This window comes from Drosophila santomea, chromosome 3R (genome assembly GCF_016746245.2).
Source record: "Drosophila santomea strain STO CAGO 1482 chromosome 3R, Prin_Dsan_1.1, whole genome shotgun sequence".
Lineage (NCBI taxonomy): Eukaryota > Metazoa > Arthropoda > Insecta > Diptera > Drosophilidae > Drosophila > Drosophila santomea.
This window is the reverse complement of record NC_053019.2, coordinates 18,286,927-18,311,861: the sequence shown is the minus strand read 5'-3', so window position 1 is coordinate 18,311,861 and position 24,935 is coordinate 18,286,927. Positions and strand designations below refer to the sequence as shown.

The following is a 24,935-nucleotide window of genomic DNA, read 5'->3' as shown; positions in this document are numbered from 1 at the left end:
TCATCCTGGGGGGCAAAAAATAGGCATAGATGAAATGATTGCTGATTTCAGCTATGCATACGGAGCAACGCACTGCCACTGCCACTGTCACTGCCACTGTCACTGCCACCTTTTTGGGCATCAAGGGCTCGCACCAATTAAATTGACGTGCAAGTTGTCAAACTCGAAATGATTTTACGCTACATTCGTCGTTTTAATTGGAGCACAAATTCTGCCATACACATGCACACACGTCCTTGTGAATCAATTTGGCAGTGCTGATATATTGGCTATTGTTCCATTATGCGTCAGTTAACTTTTAGGTGCTTTAAAGAATTAACGAGCAAATTTGAACATGTGTCCTGTAATTTCTTTTATACTCGAATACCAGTAAACCAGTAATATATTTGTATATTAGAATATATACATTTAAAAGCTATCTTTAATAAACTGTTCATCAACTTACGTCTCAATTCCACAATTTATGAAATATATCAAGCTGACAGCGACAGGCGCAATTATGTCAAAGTTAAAAATCGAAAACCGTTTTCTTCATTCTTTCAACCAAACTCCCGCCAAAAATTAATGTTATACCGAAAATATTGTTCAGTCATCGGGCAGAAATAAAGGCCCAGAGGCATAAAATCAATCGCTTTTGTTAGGAGTAAGGGCGATTCGAGGGTTCTGTTTCGGTTCGGTTCGGTTTGGTTTAGCCGAAATTGCCAGTTAATTGGCAATTCAGCAAATAGCATGCGTTTTGGCGGACCTTCCGCGTTCTGCCAGCTCATCGTTGGACATTGGACGGTATTTGCGAGAACAGGGAGTTGAAGCATTGGGTCGCCTGTCAACCCACCAAACAACAATCAATTTTAATGAACGGCATTCATTAAAAAACTTTCCTGTGGTGTGAAAATCATGATGGTGACGTTGTCTCCCGCCAGCCACTTAAATGCCATTGATTCATTTGAAACCGAAAACTGGCATTTGCCAAACACACAAGTACGAGTGTGTATCCAAAGCTCGGAAGGGAAAGGAAGCCGCAGTTGGGGCCATCAGATGCAGAGGTGGTCACCGCCCACTGAATGGCCACTGTGGTTGGACCTCCTTCTTCGTCTGCTTCTGACTTGGTGGTTTTGTGTGGATCTGACTTAAACACCATACGCTCATTTGCCACAATTCAGTGTTAAGTTAGTATTAGTTAGTGTAGCTGAGCAACCGTGCAAACACAAGTTCGCCTTTTATTTAAGTTTTAAAAGGTATTTAAAAGGGTTGCTTATCTATTTAATGAATTTTATTAAGCAAAGACACTGCGATTCATACAGCCACACCCTAAAACACTTAAATTCAAGCAATGTTCAGCGCGAGTTAAACCTGTATTTCCCTCCTTCCATGTTGTCATGTACAAATGCATGCAAATTAAAGGTCGATGTTTGCCTGCAGCTTTAATACCCAATCAACTAACACGGACCACCCAAAACGCCCTCCTTTCCGAATACAAACACACGAACCAGTAGCGCCATGTACGTGACATGTGCATGTTGGTGAAATCGAAGCCCAAAATTGTCATTTCGATTAACAAGAAATCCACTTTCCTCTTTCTCTGGGCCGCCCCCAAATCAATTCTAGCATCGCACACACAGACGTCGGCGGAGGCGGCAGGCGGTAGGGCATCTGGACCAGGAGCAGACAGAACATCAGAAAGAGCAGGGACATCGGCGGCATCGGCATCGGCAGCCTCCACGGCCATCAGCTCCGAGGAGAGCGGCGACCCATCATCGGCGACCGCGTTCTCCAGCCTGGCTCAAGTGTCCTCGCTTCTGCCGGAGGCATCCGCACTGTCGGCGACATCGGGACTCGTGGAGCCCTATCTGGATGGCTACGCCACTTCCAATGTGACCACTCAGATCGGGACACACGCGTATCTGCCATGTCGGGTGAGTGCCGCTTCAGCTAAACCATTTCATCTCCCTCCCACAACCCATCTCAATTTGCCAAGCATAACGAGCCAAAGCTGCGGAGAAATAAATTCATAATTACTGCGATATTTTCATTTTTATTGCGCGTACAGTCGTCATTGCCTACCCGCACCTGAACTAAAAACTCAATTGTTTGTTAAATACCGCAAAATACATACATTTCATAATACAGAAATTTACGTGGACTGCCAAATGCCAAAATTATGAATAAAAAAAAAATATTGTGTTAAAGCTAGCATTCACAAAACTTGTATTTAATTTATTTTAGGTATTTATTTTGTGTAAACATAATTCTATTTTTATGTCTTAAGCGACAGAAATATTGCATAGAACGTGGTTATAAATAAAAATAGCAAGTGTTTGAAAGTTCGTGCTAACCAGCAAAGCTTTATGATTCCGCTTCCGCACACTTCGTTCGCCGTAGGGAACTTCACCTGTACATTTGCAAACAAAGTTGCGTGCTGTTTTGCGGAGATGCGTGCGTGTTTTTATTTGTAATTATAACTACTATGGTTGTTGTGACGGCCCTCATCACCGTGACCTGCCTGAGGTCCAAATAGAAAACCCATTAAATTTTATTGCGCAAATATTTGTTGGATGCCCGGAACATTTTTGGGGGACCATGCCGAGGAGGTGTGACCGCAGCCTGTGTGTTTAACGCAAGGCTCAAGAACAAATGCCAAACAAACGTGGCCAAGGCGCTCTCAGGCGATTTCTCACACGCTTTTCCATTGTTTGCGCAGGTGTTTAAAGGCCAATGGGTAGATCAGGGGAATAGGGGTCAGACTCAGGGTCAGGGGCGTGGACGTGGGGTAATGGAAAGTGCCAGGGGCACGCATTCGGCCAAATTGTTTGCTTACAAGTTGTAAATATTTTATTTAGCATAAACGAAAAGTGAAAATTAAATTTGAGCAAATTAGTTTTATGGCATCGCAATTGTTGCCAAGTTTTTGGAGTCTAGGTCAGCCACGTTACGTGACCAATTTGCCAATGGCAAGGTGTTGCTAATTATTCAGTATTTATTTAATTTGCACCTTTGGGGCAGGTGTGATCGTGTTTCAACATACTTCAGACATTTGTTTGAAGATTATGCGAAATACAAACACAAAACGTGTAGATTGCCAGCAGAACCAACATTATTGTTATCAATATGCCCTCCGAGGTTAAAGATTAAACAAGAATAATATATTCCTTTTCGTTACAAAAAGAGACAAATTAAATTTAAGCTGAAATCATCCAATTTGCCAAGCTGTCTTAGAGGCTTTTGCAACTCATTCGTGGGCAAAGTTATTCCCTGAATACAAACATTTTAGAGCTCAAATTCCAGGTAGAGAACAAAGCATTGGAAAACTCACATTATTCGCGTCTGAAATATTTAATACGTGATGAGATGGGGAGGGAGTGTGTCCTGTGTTCTGTAATTTTCCAGAAGAGCAATGCTAATTTCTTGTTGTCACGGTCAATTAAGTGCTCCTCCGCAGAGCTCAGCAACCAACAGCCTAGACTGCTCCTACCACCACCCAACACCCAGCATCCATGACCCACCTCCAGCATCCAACATACCTCCACCAGACAGAGCAGCCATCATTTCCCGATCCAGGAATGAAAAGTATAAGGCTCGCATCTCAATTTTCGTCAATTACTCGTCGTTGGCTTTACACTTTATGCTCGTCCAGGATGACACGCCCAGTTTATTCGACGCTCCTTTCGCCGGTCCGCATTCTCCGGGAGCCTTTCACTCCATTCTCTGTTCAAATGCTGCATTAAGTGCCACAGTTGAGTGAGTCCTCTTAGCCAGGAGGGACACAGGAGCAGCATCAGCAGGAGCAGATGACAAGGTTGTGGACGAGGACGGGAGTCAGCTAAAGATTACTCTTCGGTCCGCTTCTTTTCAAATTGGCCTCACTTGTGCGGACATTCGATGACATCAGGTGGAGTAGAACATCCTTTTGGGGTAAATGGCTTATTTGAAATATTCCAAGCAGCAGCTTATTTGTAATTGTCGGAGGGAGGTTAACTTTTGTCCGCCCAAAGAATGCCCACTTCAATCGAGTAGCATTGCAGTTAGACTGATTCTTGATGTCGTTGCAATCAAAAGTAATCTCGCAATTGGAATTTTCCCCAAACTAAATTAGTAATCCGTACAGTTATCTGCAGAGCCGACTGAGGCCAATTAAATGCAACGCATGTAACGAGCTCCTAATGAGATCGTTACAACGGAATTACAGGACGGCGACAGCACCTACACATTTTATGTAGATCTATGGAGGGCAGAGGACTGCAACTAGCCAACAACTAACCAGAGTGCCCAACCAAACCAGGACCAAAGTGTTGAATGGACAAAATCGTTTCAGTGCAAACAGGATGGTGGTCTGCGTGCGCCTATAAATGCATTTTAGATTTACTAACTACGACACATTTCGATAATATCTGAAACATGCCGTTGCCGATGCAGATGCAGTTGCCCCTACTTCTGAGCCTCGGCGCCTACTCCTGTGCTTGTCCATCTGTCGGCCGGGTTTCATGTTCATTTCGGTATTTAATTACATTTCAATGTAGTTTCAGTGGGCAGCCACTGGATCACACTTACCAAACTCCTGGCCCCATCTGCATTCGGTTGCTGTACTTTGCTTGCCTCTGTGTGCGCCGGCACTTTGACATTTCTCTTCCACTTGTTGAGCAATTCCCGTGTGGACTGGACTGTCCAGTCACCGGAGGTTGTCCTTATCGTTAATGGAGCGGATGGTCCACATCGTAGATGGGGTGTCTAATCTCGGTTGTGGCCCTTCTCTAAGCAGCTCCAGCTTCTAATGGCAAAATGCAATATTGGCAAATGGCACTTTCCACCTAAATTGACTTTGGCCATACACAAATAATCTTGCAAGGCATTTATAATTTCAAATAATTAATAACGTAAAATAACAACATATTTGTAGATAAAATAACAGTTCAGTTAAACTGTTCTGTTCAGTTAAACAGTAATATAAAGCGCTGTAATGTGAATTTAACATGCTTTATTCAATCATTGTCATATACTCACAACTTTATAAAGCTTACTCACATCTGTTTTTTTCCATTAGTTTTTCATAGCGAATTTTTATTTAAATCACTATCTGGCAGAGTAAATATTTGATCAGCCTCAATCTCATTTATAATCCAATTTGTTTGTTTTATTCCCACAGGTCAAACAGCTGGGCAACAAATCTGTGTCCTGGATTCGTCTGCGAGATGGACACATCTTGACCGTTGACAGGTAATTAACAATCTCATTGCCAGACATTTGAATTCGTGGCTGAACGACTATCTGCTGACAATTACAAATCAATTTTCTGCCTCCACACTCTAAGTCGTTAATATCCCCGGACATTCTCGAGTGCCTGGAGTACGCAGACAGCGACAGTAGTATTAACGATATAATGCACAGATGAGCACAAGTATTTGTGTAATTTGTGAATTTAACAGGCTCGATTTCAACTGCTTTTCTTGTATACGACGCTCGCTGAGATATAGTTATACATTTTCACCGGTAATTTACTGATTACTCTGTTTGAGACATTCCAGACATTTGCATGAAAATAATGAACAACAGTTGGCAGTAATGATATCTGCCAATTAAAATATCATGAGTGGCGAAAATGCCTACATAATCACCCTGTTGGATGATTAACCCTTGTATTAAAATTTGAAACCATCGCATTGTGCTTGCTTCTACTATTTTCTACTTGCTAACTTGAAAGGACGATTTGTTCGTTAGGTTTACTTATATCAACATCTTTTCACAGAACTCCATCGAAACTGTCCAATTTGATTCCTCCGAAATTTTTGTAAACTCGATTGAGACAAAAACAATTTACAACAAAATGAATTAAGAGTATAAACTTTGAAGCTTCCGAAGAGCCCCTTCAATTTCAATCTGCGTGTCCTCGAACAGGGCGAGATGCAGGTGTGTCATCAATGATGCGAGCTTGTGGATGCTGGATGCTGGATGTGGATGTCCTTTTCCTGTTTTTCCTGTATGACAGGCCAAGCGGAAACGCAAGTGTGCAAGTGTGCAATTTCATTGAATTTTTTCACCCCCTTCCCCTTCGAATGCAGAAAAAACCCTACATCAAACTGTCTCTGAGTCTGCTTGTTGTTGGTTCGTCCGACTTTTATTTCACACTTGGAAAACAAAAACTGTATTTGTCCATAAGTACAAATTAAATAAATCATGTTCTAATGATACGAATAAAAAAATTAAAATTATGTTAAGAGTTCAAATATAAAATCCAATCAATATCTTTAATGTATTTGAATGGTGCAACTTCTGTTTTCAATCTGACATTTCAAAGTATATATTATTAAGTGTTATTTATATTATTTTTATTACTATAGCAAAGCATTTAAAATATAGCTCTTTAGTAGTAAGTTGTTTAATAATTTTAGGGCTAATATATAAAGTAAGACCCCGAAATATTTTGCTGTGCATCTTCACATCCTTCTCTGTTTTAGCCACGTTGCCATTCGTGAGGGATTGTGTTGCAGGGTAGAAGGGAAAACATTTCCAGCTTATTACTTTGATAGAAAAGTAAAACCAATGAACCTTTCACATTAGATAAGACATCCAGCCTGTTTGTCCTTCTGGCGGAGTAGCTTCCATATGGGAGTCTCTGTGCGAAGGGGCTGCCGATGGCCCTACGATTGTGTGTGAGTATCTATGTATGTATGTATGTATGTAAGTATGTTGGCCAGGATGAATGGTTGGTTGAATGGCTGGGCAGAAATGAATGACTGGCTGAAGACAAACATTGCTGGGCATGGCGAGCATTGAAATTTAGCTGAGATAGTGTCCTTACTGATTGCTTCCTGCAGTGCCCATCAGCAGAAGATCCCGTGCCCCGGTGCCCGGTGCCACTCCCCTTTTTTTTTTTGCCGACCGCCTCTTTCGGGCCAAGTTAGTTCATCCTGCAACTTGCTGCCAGTTGATTGTGTGCATCGAGTTCTTTCCTGCTCCAATGTCTTCTGTCACATTTATCTAGAAAGTTTTCTTCTTTTTGCGCGCTCAAAAGAAACCCCAACTGTTTGTCCTTCGCCAGCAGTTCCCCGGCATGGCAAACATAATGGGAATAGATTTCAAAACTTTTAGCCAGCGACACTGCTAGTGTGCTGTATAATGGCGCAAATGATGTGTTTACACTATCATATAAATGTCACGTGCAATGCTGTCTTTTGTTTGCCGCTGGACACATGCTTTCCTCAATTTATGGCCATCTCCATTCTCCATCTCCCTTCCCGTTCTTACGAAGGATTACTTGGCCGAAAGGAGCCGTAATGCTTGGACGGCGGTCGGGGTAATTACCCAGCCAGGTGTTTCTCGGCTACTTTGTTATCTCTTATCTGGGTACACACACCGCACACCGGCGAGTGCGTCATATGGCAGGAGCTGCATGTGCAGCAGGAGATGAGCTTCCTCTTAATGGGATTCTCCGAGTGGCAACCGCAACAAGCTGCAGCAAGCAGCTCCCTGATGCGATAAACGAAGCGAAGGAAATGAAACTCTCCGGCGGGGTAGAAATCTTGGTAGATACGTCTGAGGTTAAAGCCAAAGACTCCACCCCCACAATCCTGCGAAACGACGTCCTTTCGTATTCACAAGCAGTCCCTGCGGAAATTGAGCTCCTGTTGTGGAAGCTGATTCCCTTAAAAATATTTAACATCTTATTTATTTGCGCTTTTAAAAGCACCCTTTATATGTGAAATTAAATCGCAACCTAATCACATTCATTTAATTACAAAATAATATTAGTTGAAGTATTTTTCCTAAAATATTTATTTAGTTTACGGTTATTTATCTTGATTTTCTGAGGCCCCAAACAACCATTCAAATGGACCGAAAATTCCTTTTGCGGGCTCCCAACCAAGCGGAGTATTTAAGTGGCCTTCCTCCTAAGTGGGAATGGAGGAAGCTGGTACTTCTTTCACTACAGCTTCCTCCACAACAATAAATTGCAAATGGTAACTCATGCCGGGTCGGGTCACTCCCTAGTACTTGAAAACCGTGCAGAGAGACTGTAGAAAGCCACAAAATACGGGCAAGGCAAAAGGAGTTGCATCAAAATATACGGCAAAGAGGGGACAACCAAGTGTAGGAGGCCAGGAGGAGGAGGAGGAGTCAAGGGCGCTGAGAAACTTTAAAATGAAATGAAAATTATAAAGTAACTACAAAATCTTGATAAGAAATACAGCGCGGGGTGCACAGTTTAGGTGGGGAGGACGAACAGGACACCGAGGAAATGGCAAAAGTCATAAAATGTCGAGTTTTACGAGTGCAAAACGCAAGGGTCTAATCTGGGTTTAGCATCAAAACTTGTTAGTGGGGGGGGGGGGGGGGGAGGTACTGGGTCCAAGCTTTGGGGCACATAATAAGCAATGTCAACGCATGTGTGCAGTGGGCGTGGCCATTCGCTGCATTTTAGCCAAATGACGGAAACATTTTTGCACTTTAGTCAAAGTGCAGGGGGCAATTTGGTAGCCTAGAGTCCCGGGGGGTGGGGTACAACTAGGAAGAAGGAACAAAAATATCGCAACAATGTCATTAAACGCAACTTATTTTACTACTACTGACTTCGCACAAAAACATTTGCATGCTGCCTGCCCCAAACACGCAACTTTGTTGTCAACTCTTTCCCCCCAACACTCGCCGTCTCTTTCGCTAGTTGCCGCTTAAATGCCGCAACTAAATAACTTTAAGTGTCTTTTGAGTGGCCATTAGTAGCGGACTTAGCGAGTACTCCGCTAAATGGGTCTGCCGCTATTGTTCGTTTGCTCAGAGTTTATGCTATATGGCATGGGTGCTTAAAGTCAGTCCAAATGGACTCAGGTTGCCGGCATCCTGCAGTTTTCAAACAAAAAATAATCGTGTGGCTAGTCCTCCAGGCCAAGTTTGCGTGATTAGTCAGCTCTGGCCTTTGAGTTTATATAAAAGTGATTATTATACGGAATATTTAAATATGATTTTCATTGTAGCTTTAGTAAGCAATTAAGATTACCTCACAGCATCGATTTAACTATTACTTACCAAAGATTCCTCAAATAAGCAGTGCCAATGCTTTCATAACTCAACCATGTGCCACAAGTCTGGTTTTCTGTATAACACTAAAATTAAATTAAAAGTTATAACTTGCGACTAATTCCAATTTTGCATCCCGCTTTCAGGGCCGTCTTCATAGCCGACCAGCGATTCCTGGCCATCAAGCAGCCGGACAAGTACTGGACCCTGCAGATCAAGTACGTCCAGGCCCGGGACGCCGGCTCCTACGAGTGCCAGGTCTCCACGGAGCCCAAAGTCAGCGCGCGTGTCCAGCTGCAAGTTGTGGGTAAGTCAAGTCCAAGTCCAAGACCAAAACCAAGACCAAGTCCTAGACCGTGAACATGAGCACTAAATGCCAAGGCTTTTGCATATGAGTTCGCACTTGGGCACTGCACTCTGGGTGAATTAGGCGCAAAGGTCAAGCGACAGCAAATGCGAAAACTTTCAGCCTGCTTACAAAAGGTCGAGCCACACATGGGCCGAGATCTTTGCATCTTTTATGAGGCAACTGCATTTCAAATTATTCACTAAATTGCATTCAAATTGCGGCTGCTGACCATTGCCCATTGAAATACTCGAAAAACGAGTGCAAAAAAAAAAAAGTAAAGCAGAGCACACAGACGGAACATTTCTTTGGTCAGTCAAGTTTTTTAACGAGAAAACTTTTACGTGCTGGGCTCTGGTTTCGTTTTGGTTTCCCAGAAACACACACACATCCGAGCAACGAGTAAAAAGTTAATTAAATTTCATGTTTGCATACCGGAAGAAACAGCATCAGCAGGCCAAATGAACAATGTAAATGTCAGTCGAGGGCATCGGAGGATGTTCTGAGCCCTGTAATTGATATGAAATTTCCCGGCTGTGGTTCTGGCTCACACTATTTATCTGGCCGGCACAATAACAACTGCATTGCTTGGGGCTTTTAAACGGAAATCAGTGCGAATATTTTTTGGCCACGGCTATTGGGTTTCCGATTCGAATTCGAATTCGAATTCGGTTTCAGATCCAGATTTTATCTATGACACGGATGCATTCATTTGAAACAATTTCTTCTGCAAGCTGCGGCTGAGGTTTGCTTTACGAAAAACAAGGCCCTTCGGCCAGAATTACACCATTATTTCAAATTCTTTGACAATTTAAGGTCAATTTAGCCCAGCTCAGATGGCAACGAAAAGAGGAGCGCAAAGCAGTGAAAGTAAAAAGTCAATTTGCATTTGAAGCCAACAAATTGAATTTTCTTTCATCCAACTAACACTTTGGTTTTATGGCGATCCAGCCTGAGGATGCTGCCGGCAAAAAAGGACACATCATGCTGAATCGAGGGATGAGCAGGGAAAAATGAGGGCAAGGGCAATAGACTGGATAATGGTGTTGCCAAAAAGTGATTTTCGCATTTCCGGCTCAGCTAATTTGTATGCTAAACACATGCGCATGTATGCCAAAACCTCATGTGAGAGCGTGCGTGTCCACTGGGAACAATCAGATTAAATTGTTAAAAATGGAATAAAATAGAAAACATTGAAAATTTAACATGTTAAATTAGATCTGCTTGATGGGCACAATATGTATTTTGGGTACATGAATTACAACAATGTAATTTGTTGTTAAATGTAAATCTTATTAAAAAGTGTTTAAATATTTTTGCTATACTTCAAAAACACATTTTTAAAAAATATTTCCCGAAATCTTATTTGAGTTATTTTAAAAGGCATTGCAAATTAATCAATTAATTAAACTACGAAAATGCTCAACAACCAATTTTTTTAGTGTTAGCTTCGAGAAACTGGGAATGGGCGCAGGGCGTGGCAGCCAACAGGTATCCATCTGAAGGCAAAAAAAATTCTCCTTTCTGAATTTCGTATGCGCGGCCACATTTGCGTTAATCTAACGACAAGTTTAAGCATAAAGGATTTCTATTCATGCCCGGCAGGGATTCTACGATCCGTCTCTTTCTCGCGCCGACTCGCTGTCTCTTTCTGAATCACCATTATTTGCAGTCGTTTGGCCTTCATCCATGGCCATATCCATTTCCATTTCCCCGTCGGAGGTCCAATCGGCCTTTGTTTGTTTGAAGTTGAATTTGGGCGAGCGTGGTCCTTCCGCTTCCTTTGCTCCTTTTCTTCCAATTCGGCTGGCCATAACCATTATCGGCAGCACCTATTCTTCACCACCCTTGATCACCCCTTTGCAGTTTTTCCTACCAGCATTTTCCACCCGTTCTCGCACTCTGCTCTTGCTGTCGCTCTGCCTGGCTGATTTTGTGCCTTTGCCATGTAATTTGTATTTATTGCATCGTTTTGTCTGTGCAAACTCCCTTTGCATGTTGTCGATTTTTGCACCACCCACTTCCACCGCCCCAAAACATCCAAAACCACCCAAAATCAACCGCCTTGACCCACCACCACCACCCGTTGGCGCTGGATGAATTCGATTCAGATCCTTTGGCAATGGATTTTATGTTTAGGCTTTGGCCTTTGCCTGCCCGCTGCTTGATTCCCTGGCCATATTTGGATGCAGAGCTGGAGTTGGGGTAATAGGCTCGTAGTTTTCGGTCAATTTGTTATGTTAAGGGGCGGGCGGAGGAAGAAATCCTTATTTGCTTTGTTGCTGGTTAAAATGTCAGCTTCTTTGGTTTTGGTTCATTTACTCGAGTTTCTAGGTCACCGAAATGGGCAGCACAATGGAGCCAAATCGCTGTTAATGCCCCGAAAAAACATCAAGTCTGCTTAGCTGCAAACTTATGTAATAATCTTTTTAAACTTTTTGCCCGGTCAACTCTACTGATTTATTTTTATGATCCCAGTTCACGAAAGAGCTTTTCGCGCCTGACAAGGAAAAGAAAACCATTCGCACCCACGGTGACTTGCACACATGAATGCCGAATGAATGAATGAATATTTTTTTTCTGCATCATTGAACGACAAACTAGATTTGGTTTTATGCGATTCGCTTTCTGTTCAGCTCAGATCATCTCATCTCCAAGGTTGATGATTCGCCGTCTCGTTTCGAATTCATTCCCGAATGGCTTGGTCTTATTTAATTTGCTGCTAATCTTGTATGGCCAAAGCCAATTTTGGGGTTTTCTTTTGGTTTTATTTATTTTTTTTTTGGGACCGCACTTTATCTCGCCATCAAAAGTGACAATTTCCCTGTGATGTTTGCGCAGCGCCTCTCGACTAATTTGCCTAAAAGCATTTCGCCATAAACTCAATTAATTTAAGTTGCTGCAATTCGCTTGACACTCTTAACTAATTCCCTTCCCTTTGCACTTGTGCTCCCTTTGTGCTTGGAGAATTTGCCGAGATGTGGTCAAAGTTTTCGGGTTTCTGTTTCTGTTTCTGTTTCTGTTTCTGTTTCTGCGGCTCCCATTCAGCTTCTTTTCTTTTTAAATTATTTCTAAAGACTAAGCATAATAGTTCCCAGTCGATGCTGTCACTGAAATGAATTTGAAAATGTGACTTACCAGGGTGTATATATCTAGATTCGGATGGGCTGGGGTTATGTTTATAGTGTTCAGAAAACAAAGTTGCAATTTATTTGATAATTGGTATTCAAAGACCAAAACTTTACTTAAAACGATGTTGTCGAAGAAATTTATTTGATGTGAATTATTAATCTTGGTCATAGTTCGTAAATAATAAACAAAAACCAGTTCCTTTTTCTTCCGAATTTTGGGTATTAAAACGAATTCTTTAGTAATAACTGTGTAACGAAAAAACAATCCTCTAAATACAACACAAGTAATTCAGAAATTGTTTTCTTTCTTTCATTTCCTTTCTTATCATTTTTTTATACTCTTATCCATTTATTTTTCTTAGTATTAATTTACATCTTTTGTGATTACCAGCCTTTGTTATCAAATTTCGCCAGGGAAATACATATGTACATACATAGTTCCACTTTGTTGTACTTGGGAGAATGAATTTTAAACTGCTGCTTTTACATCGAGCCCCTTTATCCTCGAATTAATTAGAGCCAATGAATGTGCTGACTGGAAAATTATTCCCTCACCGGGCGGTAACATCTCCAAATAAATGTTGCGTGTGTGATAAAGTGTAACGGTTGCTAATAATATTGCACTGGTGCTTGAGCTTTAACTGCCGCAGTACGTAGTACGTAGTACGTAGTACGTAGTCAACTTTTAGTCAATTTTTTGCATATTATTTGCTGCTGTGGTGCGAACCTCCAGTCAAGCAGCTGGAAAACTAACATTCAACAACATGACGATTTTGACAAGCTGACACAGTTTGGTGTCAAACCAAAACTTGGCGCGTGCTCGCCGACTACAGTAGGTACTGGTATTACACAGACATGTAGAAGCCCACACAGATACTCTGGGGGCATAGTCGGACATTTTGTGTAAAATTCTCGGCGCACTCATTTTGCACATTTTTGTGTAACAGCAGTGAAAACTCGGCGTATACGTGATTTTGTCAAATTTCAAAGCTCACGTCGCACCACGCTGCCTAGCAAATGAAGATGCCCAGTTTTCCCGCTTTTCCGGGATGGGGGGAAGGTGACGCCGCGGAGCGTCGGTAAGTCGTGTGAAAATGTATGCGCCAACATTTCCAACTTGTTCGTCTGTGTGCGCTCCCTATTCACCGCCTTTTTCGCTGCTTTTCTTCCACATTTTTGTTGCCACAACTCTTAGTTTGTTATGCATGTGCGTGTCTGTTGGCCAAAAAATCACCCGGGTGCCCCGAACTGGAGCACAGTCTGGTGGGGAGAAAGGGCGTTGGGTATGGGTGTAGTTCAAGCTGGAATCAGTAAGTGAAAAATTGAAAAGTGGATTTTCTTTGGAGGCGGAGTGTTGTCCTGCCACAGCCAGATTTACGTGTGCGACGTGACTCGTAGCCGTTAATTCAATAGATTAGCGAAATGACACAATTTCTAAGCGCCGAATTTGCCACTTCCACTTATGCGCACGGCTCTTCTACTCTATTCTATTCCTACTTCCATGCCGCAGTTCCCCGCACGGAGATCCTGGGAGAGCCGGACCGCTACGTGAAGGCAGGCAGCAACGTGGTGCTACGCTGCATCGTGCGTGGCGCCTTGGAGCCGCCCACGTTCATCATGTGGTACCACGGCGCCGAGCAGCTGGCGGCCGACTCCAGGCGCCACCGCACGCAACTGGATCCCAATCTGCCGGAGGCCTCCGGCGAAGGGCAGAGCACGGTAAGTGAACGGTGGATAATTATTACTTACTTAATAAGGATATCAAGTTTGTTTCACTATGGCAATGCAATTAAAACTTAAAGCACCTTCCAAAAGAACCTTGTCATTTTTTTTAGTTTTATTATTATTATTTTTTTAGTTTGATTCTTGGCTGCCGCTGGCAAGCGAGAAATCGCATAATATTGGTTTGCAAAGTTTCAGTTGTGTCGCATTTCTCCTAATTGCCTTGCCAAAACTTTCTTCGCCGCGGGGCAAAATGGCAGTTGCGGCACATGCGCGATATTTGAAATACGTGTGCCCATGTCCGAGTAAAAACTGCCTGTGCTTGTCTTTCTCTGTAAGTAACTGAGTGGGCCTGTGTTCTTGTTTTCCCTCCTGCAGATTGGCTCATTAATCATCGAGTCGGCCAAGAAGCGCGATACTGGCAATTACACATGTAGCCCGTCGAATAGCCCCAGTGCGACCGTAACGCTGAACATAATAAATGGTGAGTTGCAGTCCGGCCATTTGAACGCAAAAAAACTTCCTTTAAAAATAAATATAAAAATTAAAGTCATACTGCATTGCTATACTCTACATACAAGCTTCATTTCATTAATATTGAAGTGTCTCTAATTATCAAGTTAAAATATAAAAATTAAAGTCATACTGCATTGCTATACTCTACATACAAGCTTCATTTCATGCAAATTGAAGTGTCTCTATTTATCAAGTTAAAATATAAAAATCCAAGTAGCACTGCATTGCTATACTCTACATACAAACTTCATTTCATTAATATTGAAGTGTCTTTATTTATCAAGTTAAAATATAAAAATCCAAGTAGTACTGCATTGCTATATTCTACATGCAAACTTCATTTCATTAAAATTTAAGTGTCTCTATTTATCAAGTTAAAATATAAAAATCCAAGTAGTACTGCATTGCTATACTCTATATACAAACTTAATTTGAAGCAAATTGAAGTGAAGCTATTTATCAAGTTCACGTATTTTTGAATTTGATGATGATGAAAAAAAAAGACGAATACAGATAATGGACAAGAAACTTAAAAAACTTTAAATTAAGTATTACACCTTACAACTAATTCCAAAGATACTGACTGTATTGTTGATTCCCTTGATTAAATATGTCATATATCCCTAAAAAGAGATACAGAGTCTGATTGTTCTCTTTGCATTTTCCCAGGCGAATCGTCGGCTTCAGCGGTCACCTCCTCGGCAGCCACCACCCGGGCCTACGCCCTCAGCATCCTGGCGCTCCTGCTCAGCGTCATTCTCATCGGAGTGGGCCACCGCACATGACATGTCACTGCCAGCAAGCCAAACTGAATGGCCGGAGCAATAGCTGCTACTAGACAGTGAGGAGATGGGAAGCCCAACACTCTGCCAACGTAAAAAGTAAAAAGTAAAAAACCAAATTAATTTGATAGGCCCAAATAGCGAAAAGCGAGAAGAAACAAGAAGAGAGATAACACGTAATAACCGAGTGCATGTTGTAAGCTAGTTGATTTTATCCACTAACTAATAACCAATACATATAGAGGATGAGTCCGTATCCCAGAAAAAGACAGGCAGTTTCGAGAACCTCGACTCCCAGCTAATCGTAAGTTCTACCGGCTCTAAGCGAACTAGTTAGTAAGCCCCTAGTTCTAAGCTGGCTCCTAACTGAATTTGTTACGTAGTTTTGTTTAGGTATTTCAACTCGATTCAGTTTTGGTTCGGTTGCGCGAGTGGCGGGGCCTATGTTTTGTGGAAAATATCGAGTAAGTTTGCATAAATGAATAACAGTAAATATTTATGCAGTCCGATGTGAAATTGCATCGATATCCTGAAACCATTCAGACCGCATGGGCGAGCTGGGCAGGAAGAGGGATCGGGATCTGGGAAATTCCAGCCATCAAACAAATGCGTTTTTGGAAAAATGCAACTCGAATGCATTTGCATGGCAATTGGAGTCTGGAACAACATTTGCAGTCTCCTTCCTATGTGGCGACATGCTAAACTTTTCAATTAGCCATATCTCCCGCACTCCTCGCACAGTTTTCCTCCTCCTCTCTCACTCTCTCTCTCTCTCTCTCTCTCTCTCTTGCTCTCTCACTCACTCACGGATGCCGGACAGTTTTGAATATTTATTATTTTTGGCAAATACTAGACTCTGGCCGGTGGTGACCTCGTTTCTGGTCAGAGGAAATGAAACTTATTTTGCCAATAAATTTGAAAAATTGAATAGGTCGTCGCAGAGATCGTAGAAGTTGTGAAAGATTTCCAAGGAGTTTATTTAGCATTATCTTTGGCAAACATAACACCCACATACTCGGACTCACGATGTATGTATCTGCCGATGTATCGCAAACATTTGCATAGCCAATTTATGGAACTCTATTTTATGTGCTCTTATCTCACGAACAAGCTCGAAACATGCCGGAAAAAGCAAAATTCATAAAGTAAATATTGCGTAAGAACAAAAAATTATAGCAAATACACTCATTGATCGAAATGGACGAATTGGATGAAATGGGCGTCCAGCAAGCAAAAACAATTTAATTGATAACGAAAGTAAATTTATTGAATTCAGCGGACCGAATCGTGAACTGTATATAACTCCACTGCGAAATCGTTCAGCAAAATGTAAATTAATTGAATATACAAATAATATAAATGGCAGAATCCAACCAGAGACGTATTCCAAACACTAATGAATTGCATTTAAACGATACAAATAAATACATAAAATAAATAAACAAATAGCGGCAGGCAGGAGACAAAGGCGCAAGGCGGCCAAAGAAATAAATAAAACGACAAACGACAAACGGACAAAATGTAAACATCGTGTGCATCGCCAACCCGCAGGCCCAACTCGTATTTATTTATCCACTTAACGTCGTCCTTTTTAATTACACACACACACCCCCGATCCACGGTAAATCCCATAAAAATCGTCAGAAATTAATTAAAGTTGTCTCTGCTCCTGAATTTGTATGCACGTGGAAAGGTGGAAAGTGAGGCTGCAGCGTCAACTTAATTGCAATTAGGTGCAGACCCACTATCACTCCCACACCCACTCAAACAATGCCCTCAAAGCGGCATTAATTATGTGTGCGATTGTCCCAAGGCAGCGTCGGCTGTCACTCCCTGCGTATACTTGATGTGCCCGCCTTTGAGCGCTTAACAAATTGATCCCGGGCCAAGTTAACCGCAAGCAGCTGTGAGCCAACACAAACACGCTCCGCAGACGGGTGAGAAAAAGCCACGGAAATAAATTTCTGCGGTCAATATTACAGCGGTCGGGCAGGTGGAGGTTAATTTAACGGGGATTCTTTTCACGGGTGTGGACAATTAACACATTCCGGCTTGCATGCATCAAATGCTCGCGGTCTGCGGCTAACCACCTTTGAGCCACCCACTCCTTTTCACACCCACACATCCGAGTAGCGCCCAACCTTATATGCAGCCTCTTATTTTTCCGCCAAAAAGCCATTGGCCATTGGACACAACACTAAAACTGAATGTTGAACAATGATAGTTTGTTAGACCTAAGCGGCGTATATGACCATAGCAAGTACTATACAAATCGAAATCAAAATACATTTCTAAGCTCTTAAGTGTTTTTCATCAACTCGATTAACGTGTAGACTCCATTCATGTAATTATCAACAACCGACTATTTGTAAATAAATCGCATTACACGCAAAAGTCCCAAAATCGCAGACGTGTGGACGTTACTTTTTAAAGACAGACACTGGAAGAAACTTGTACTCATTATATAGCAAAGTTTATTGTTAAGTACCGACTAATAACGAAAATACTTACACATATAAATATGTAAACGAAAGTAAGAACTATGTGAACTTTAACTGACAAATTTATTGCATTACATACAATAAAATAATACAATTGAATAACTTAAAGAACTCTTTCCATTGTCGAGTAAGTAAAATAAAATGACCCATCCTTATGGTAAGTAAAAATTAAAAATTTAATTTAATCATGCTCTTATGATCTGTACATACAGCAAGACTGATAAATATAAACATATAATTGTATGCAAGCCGCATATTAAAGCATACATTTAGTTTTCAGAATATAAAAATTAAAATATTGGCGGCTTTACTTAGTTTTTCTTGTACAATGACTTTATTTCGTAGCCACAGAACTATTTATTATTACAAGTTCTTTAATAACATTCTAAAACAAAGCGTGAATGCGTTTTTCATTTAAGTTAAAATAATTTGGCAGGCACTTTAAAAGTTAGGATAATAGTTATTTATTACTGATCGTATATATTTCTGTTTTTTTTGTCAGCCTCTTAAATGCTCAAATGCTTCTTAAATGCTCCAAATAAAATGATGAAAGATTTAAAATTGAATCGATCGATTCCAGGGAACTATTAGTTTGGAATTTGGTTCGCCACCAAAAGGAAAATGCTTCTTAAATGCTCCAAATAAAATGATGAAAGATTTAAAATTGAATCGATCGATTAAAAGGAAATATTAGTTTGGAATTTGGTTCGCCACCAAAAGGAAAATGCTTCTTAAATGCTCCAAATAAAATGATGAAAGATTTAAAATTGAATCGATCGATTCCAGGGAACTATTAGTTTGGAATTTGGTTCGCCACCAAAAAGGAAAATGCTTCTTAAATGCTCCAAATAAAATGATGAAAGATTTAAAATTGAATCGATCGATTAAAAGGAAATATTAGTTTGGAATTTGGTTAGCCACCAAAAGGAAGGGGCGGCTGTTTTCGATAATTATGCGACGGAAGTGGTCGTTGATGGCGAATCCACGAATGACGTTATGTAGCATCATGCCCAACAACTCGCCTGTGCTGTCGTCGTTCATAGCCTGGGGAACGAGGTGGATCACGGCGTATGCCATTACGACGCCCGACTGTCTGTCCATGACAATGGCGGCCACCAGGCGACCAATGCTCTCATGTGCTCTTAGGGAATTGGGCTCCTCAGTCGTGAAACTCTTGGCCAAGGAGAGACCCTTGGCAATAAAACTCACTGTGGCGTCGTCGACATAAGCGGGTGGTTCCATATAGGCGGCCGCCGAACGCAACAGGATGCAGGACACCTCCTCCATGTCGGACCAGAAGATGTCCTGTGAGGTGTTGTTGTGACGAGGACAATGCTCGGTATGCAAGCTGGGTATCGATGGCGGCGAGTATGCCTGGAAGACCAAGTCCTGGCTGAGATAGCGTATAAGCTCTGTCACTTCGGTCAATTCTCCAGGAGAATGGCTTATAGCCTCAGACGCGATCACCGTGTAGGTGAAGTCGTATGCCTCCAAGTTGTCGTCCTGCTCTGCAAAGAATCCCGAATCTGCAAATGGGATCTCTTCGGGAATATAGACCGTGAGTTCTTCTAAATCTGCCACGTCTGTTGTGGAAGTGACCAGTGCATCCGCTGATTCGAAGTCTCCCAAATTCTCTTCTGGTGTCATTTCTTCCTCGCTCCCAGAGACGACGTGTATGGTAGGAGTGTCCATTACTTCCACCAAAACCGCGTAGTCTTCGATGTTGGCTAAATTCCCATCTAGAGTCATTACCTCTTCGCTCTTCCAGACATCCTCATAGATTAGAAGGTGCTCCCCATCTAAATTCACTTCATCGTCGTAAATAAGCAGTAATTCATCTTCATTATCGGCAAGAATGAATTGGTCGTAAACAATTTCGGTATCCATCGTTGTAGTCAATTATCGTATTTATATTCTAATTGTCCAGAAAAGCGTTCTTCCAAAATGCGCAATTGCCAGGGATGGAGAGTTCAATACGCACTTATCGATAACTCTTTTTGTCATGGGCGAATGGCGATATTGGAAATCACATGCATTTAGATTCTCATTCTTTATAATAACTTAACAAATCTTTGACATTAAATTTAAAAAGTTAGAAAAGTTAAGTTAAGTTAGTAAGTTTTTCGCACACTGTTAAATTGGTATTTTTGAGGATTGTTACAAACCTGTCCCATTATTTTTTATTCTTTTATTTCTGTTAATATATAAAAATGTATTTTAGGTGACAGAAAATAGTTAAAATTGCACGAACAAGTTTAAAACACGGCCAATTTGAAGCCCAAAGAACTAGTTTTTTACAGCGTCTTCTTGACCTCCCATTTAAAGAGGATGACAACTCTGGTATGTTTGTATTTGATGCATGATGCTTTGATGATGATTTGGACGAAATCAGTAAACCATCATCAGTTAACATAATTACCTAACAATCTTCTCTCTCATCATCTTAAGGATGATACAAATTAAGCTTGGTGCTAAATGGCCAACTATGAAATGTTAAAATATAAATGTCGAAATGCGAATAAAACCAGTTTGGGTGTATTCACAACGGATTAAAGCGGGAGCAGCAGTATTAAATTAAGCCATCCGAACTGAAAGGACAATGGCCATTGAGTCAAGGTCGACTCGTTGCCTAATATGAGGCTAAGCAACAAGGACAATCGTTACTGAAAGGATTGAAGGTTTAATCCGGCCATTTTCCATTAGGACAGTCGACGTTCTGCAATTGTTGTCGACCGCATTGTGTCTGGCAAATAAATTAAAGCGGGAAACATCGAGAGATTCACTATAATAGTAGCCCAGGACATTAATAAAATGGATAAAGTCCGCAATCGATGGGCATGCATGTTGGGATAAATAATAGGCCAAAAATATATGTATTTTCTTACTAAACATATAACTTACATTTTTTTAACCTAGTTGTGTCGTATTTCATTTATTAATTATTTTCCCGTGAAGTATCAGTTTATGTGAATTACTCAAGTTACTCGAACGTAAGTTGAGAGGTTCGTAAGTGTACCGCGTCCTTTTAGCTTATTTTTTCTGTGATATCCTTGTCTATTTGTCACGAAACATAGTGTAAAAATAAAGTTATTATATTATTATTGATTATATTTTTTTCATTAAAACTTTTAATGTTGTTCTAATTTCCATTCTCTGCCATTTAACACAGGTACACATCCTCAGCTTACCATTTTGAGGCAGTCCATTGCATCTAAATCCGATAGTTTGAATAAGCTTCTTCAAACGAATGCCTTTCCATGATTTGTCTCAACTTTCGAATGCAGCTTTCAAATGCAAATTTAATGCAGCAGCCAAGGCTGCGAAGCCGCATAATTTCGGAAGGGGAACTAATGAGGACTCATTCAAGGAGGAGGATTGCAGGCGAAGGAAATGCTTGGATGCTGACCGGGCTCGGATTTGGTTTCATCTGGAGCTTTAGCTTTTGCTCGTAATAGGGTCAAAGTGTAAGTAGGAAATGCAAAGGGCATTCACATTTTGATTTCATTATTGCCATTTTCTGGGCTGTATGCATAGACTGACTTCCGAGTGCAACGTCACCGCCTCAAGGATATGTTTCACCTGCTTTTCCTCTAATAAGTAAGCGCCTGAATGCGGCAGAGTGGGGTGGTGTGTGTGCGTGTGCCCATTGAAGGTGCTCTCCTCACAAGGTGAGCCATTGAAAGCAGCCAGGATCATGGAGCAAAGGATGCTGGCTAATGCCAAAGAGCCGCTGCTTCGAGCAGCCACACACACACGGGCACAACAAAGACTCTTTTCAATTTGGGCGCGCAAAAGTTTTCGTTGCTTTCGGAATCAAAGCCAAGAAAAGCGGTTGGAACGTTGGAACGATTTTATTGCCAATTACTATGAATTCGGATCGAGATGTATTTCCTTAGGCACCGAAGTGCAATTGGTCTTTTGGCAACATTTTGCTAGGTACATTCGGTGCTCTAAAGGTCTTGGGCTTAAGATTGATGTTTATCATATGCCATAGTCGAGTTCACCGACTATCTGCGGGGTGCGGAATTCTGGGTGTTACATACTTTTCAATGAACCTAGTATACCCTTACCCTAAATTCTACTATAGAATAATGACCAAGAAAAGGAAAGAAATTATAAATATTTTTATAAGTTTTAGGATTAAATATAACCCACATATGCTTTTATTTTTGCTTTCATTTATATCAACCAATTAAATTAGCCCGTTTGTGTTGAAACACTTTAATGAAGCCTCTACCGTTTTAAAAGGAATTCTTACCATAAATCATTGTGCCAACCTTTAGAAGAAACATATTTCCCGAAATTATGCAGAAAGAAAAGGTCGCTTCCGGTGGCTCAAAAGGCAGAGAAATGGAAAAGTGGAAGAACGGAAGCATGCAGGACATGAGTAAACAAGGACCGGCCAAGGCCGCTGGCCCAAAATTTATAAATTTCCGTTGAAAATGAAGTTTCAGAAGTTCTGCATCAACGGATTAATTTTAAAGCAAAAGGACCCTGAAGTCAAACCCTAAAAGGAAGCCGAAAATGGTGACACCGGACATGAAATAATTTCAATTTTTGGCCATTTCCCCAGCCGACAAAGAAAGGAGCAGTTCCACCGAGAAATGAGTGAATTTAAATGTTTAATAAACTTTCGCCAACTACGCACACAAATGGGTGGTATCTTTCCCACAGTTTTCCAGCACCCCTTTTACGCTTTTCTCTCCCCATTTCTCACCAAACCGCAAACTGCGAAAATGGCCAAAAGGGAGTGTGGGGAAAAGGGGTGGGGGGGCGAAGCCCAGGCGTCGCCGTCATTGCTTTACACTTTTCTTCTAGCACTTTTCATTCATTTAATTTTCCCGGTCACCTTTTTTTGTACGTAGTCGCTTTTCCCCTTAGCAGATGGCACTTGGGTATTTAACGTTCGCTAATGCCTCCAGCCGCTGCCGCTGCCGCTGATGCCACTGCCACCGCCACCGCCTTCGTTGCGGTGCAAATGGGGCGTGGCATCGTTCTGGCCAGGCCAAAACCAAGGCGACAGTTGGCGGCCGTTTCCTAATTACAAATCACTGGCGGTTCCAACAGCGACGCCGAGGGAAAATGCTGGGGGAAATAAGAAAAAGAAATTACATTCTTTGCAGCAGCAACAGCAGCAGCAGCAGCAGCAGCAAGTTCCCCTGTTTTGTTGCTACTTTCTTTTCGGACTTTCTGGGTCAACAATTATGCAAAATACTGTTATTTTAGGAGCAGACCGTCGCATTTATCTGTCCCTTTTCCGGTTGGGACTTGCGGCCTCAAACAAAGCGCTACCTAAAAAAAGCGGGGGTTTCAGGGTGGAAAATGTGGCGCATCCGTTTTATAATTAGTTACCGACCGACCCCCTGCAGAAAACGGGGGGGAAAATGGCTAGGGGGAATCTGGGGGTAAAACAGCTTTTAAGCGCGAATTAAAGATTTAATTGCTTGAAATTTGGCTAAGTGCGTTGGGCGATTATTGGTGTTGCTGCTCGGCCCTTTTCCCTTTTCCCCATTGCCCATTTCAGTTTGAGTGATGTCATTGTTTTCGTATTTAAACTCCTACAATTAGCCAAGTGCTCATCTAAGGGGTGCTCATCTAACAATTGCACCAAAAGGGTCAAGAAGTTACCAAAAATTTCGTGTATGTTCGTTGTTTTCTATGATAGGAAAGTGCACCTGAGCAAAAGCCAACCACAAATTCCCCAATCCAACTTAACATATTGATATGATATTGATATTGATTGTATTTATATATACATATATGCCAACAGAATTTTCAAATTGCTTCATCGCACCCCCACTAGGTCTTTTTTTTTCTATTCCTGTAAACTGTAGAAATAGGTTACCGTAAATAATAAAAGACAGCACATCTAGTGTAATTTTAAAATATTAAATATTGGTTTTAGTAATAAATCATTACTTGAAATTATAAATTTAATTAGGCGTAGTTGGGCACAGACACAGTTATATACATAAGAATATAAGCCGAATGTTTTCTACTATTTTCTCTCTGTACCCTTATCCTTGAGCCCTTATCCTTGAGGCTCCTTGTGGCTTATGTGGCTGAGTTTCTGTGCCCAGCGATAGTTTAATAGTTTCGTATTTTTCACACGTTCCACTTCGGTGTGCCTCAGCTCGCATCGAAGGCGGTTTTGGTTGAACTCTTTGGCCTCTGAGCAAAAGTGGAAGTGACATCATTAACTTTTCCTGCCGATGTCGACCACCGACAGAGACCATGGGCATGGCATGTCTCTCCACGCCTACTCCTACTTTACGTCTAAAAAGTTAGCAACTGACCCAAACACCAGTGGGCCTCATCTTTGCATCCCACAGATTGTCGAACCGCCTCTCGGCGCTCAAGTTGATTTGTTTTTGTTCGAATTTTCCAGGCGGTGTGCAGTCTTCAGGACCTGGATGCAAGGAGTTGGCCCAGCTTGGTCCTTATTGATTTGTATATTGAAACTTCATTACAAGTTGAGTGCAGTTCGCTCGTAGTTTATTTCCAACTTTTTTTTTGTTGGCCAGCTAAAGTTGTTCGGTTTATTTACTAGAGTTTTGTTCTGATTTTTTAATGGGGTCATGGGTTTAGTTTACTTATAGCCATTTGTTGCATTGGCTGAGCTGCAACTTGGACCAGAAATAAACGAAAATAAGCTTAGAATCCAGTTCGACAAAAGCTTCGTGGCTGGGAAAATGGGCCCCATTCTGGCGTGGCCTGGATACCCAGCCAAGAATAGTTGATTTTGAACTTGTACGCGGCGAAACAACCGCCGACTGTCATGTGGACCTGACACACTTGTCGACGGCGATGTAATGGATGGGCGCAGGACGTTAGGCGGGTGACACGACTTAAGCACGGCCCACAATAATGATGAATGCGCTCCAAAAGGACAACGAGAGGGTAGAGTCGACCTCATCTCAAAGCCAAACCCGAG

At 41.6% G+C, this 24,935-nt stretch overlaps 2 protein-coding genes across 2 annotated transcripts in view; one reads left to right on the top strand and one right to left on the bottom strand.

Annotated features, from left to right (window-relative positions):
* Nucleotides 1–17,889, top strand: part of LOC120451708 (hemicentin-2) — a 64,211-nt gene extending 46,322 nt beyond the window's left edge. The window contains exons 3-8 of the mRNA XM_039635609.1: nt 1,606–1,913; nt 5,138–5,208; nt 9,150–9,310; nt 13,991–14,199; nt 14,581–14,686; nt 15,388–17,889. Coding sequence (XP_039491543.1) covers nt 1,606–1,913; nt 5,138–5,208; nt 9,150–9,310; nt 13,991–14,199; nt 14,581–14,686; nt 15,388–15,503 — 971 coding nt within the window. The 3' untranslated portion in view covers nt 15,504–17,889. The remainder of the gene's footprint in view (nt 1–1,605; nt 1,914–5,137; nt 5,209–9,149; nt 9,311–13,990; nt 14,200–14,580; nt 14,687–15,387) is intronic.
* A 552-nt stretch (nt 17,890–18,441) lies between these two features.
* LOC120452300 lies at nt 18,442–19,945 on the bottom strand. Its single transcript, XM_039636435.1, has one exon. It carries the CDS (start codon nt 19,886–19,888, stop codon nt 18,899–18,901), a length of 990 nt encoding a protein of 329 aa, XP_039492369.1. The 5' UTR covers nt 19,889–19,945; the 3' UTR covers nt 18,442–18,898.
* Nucleotides 19,946–24,935: the final 4,990 nt, after the last annotated feature.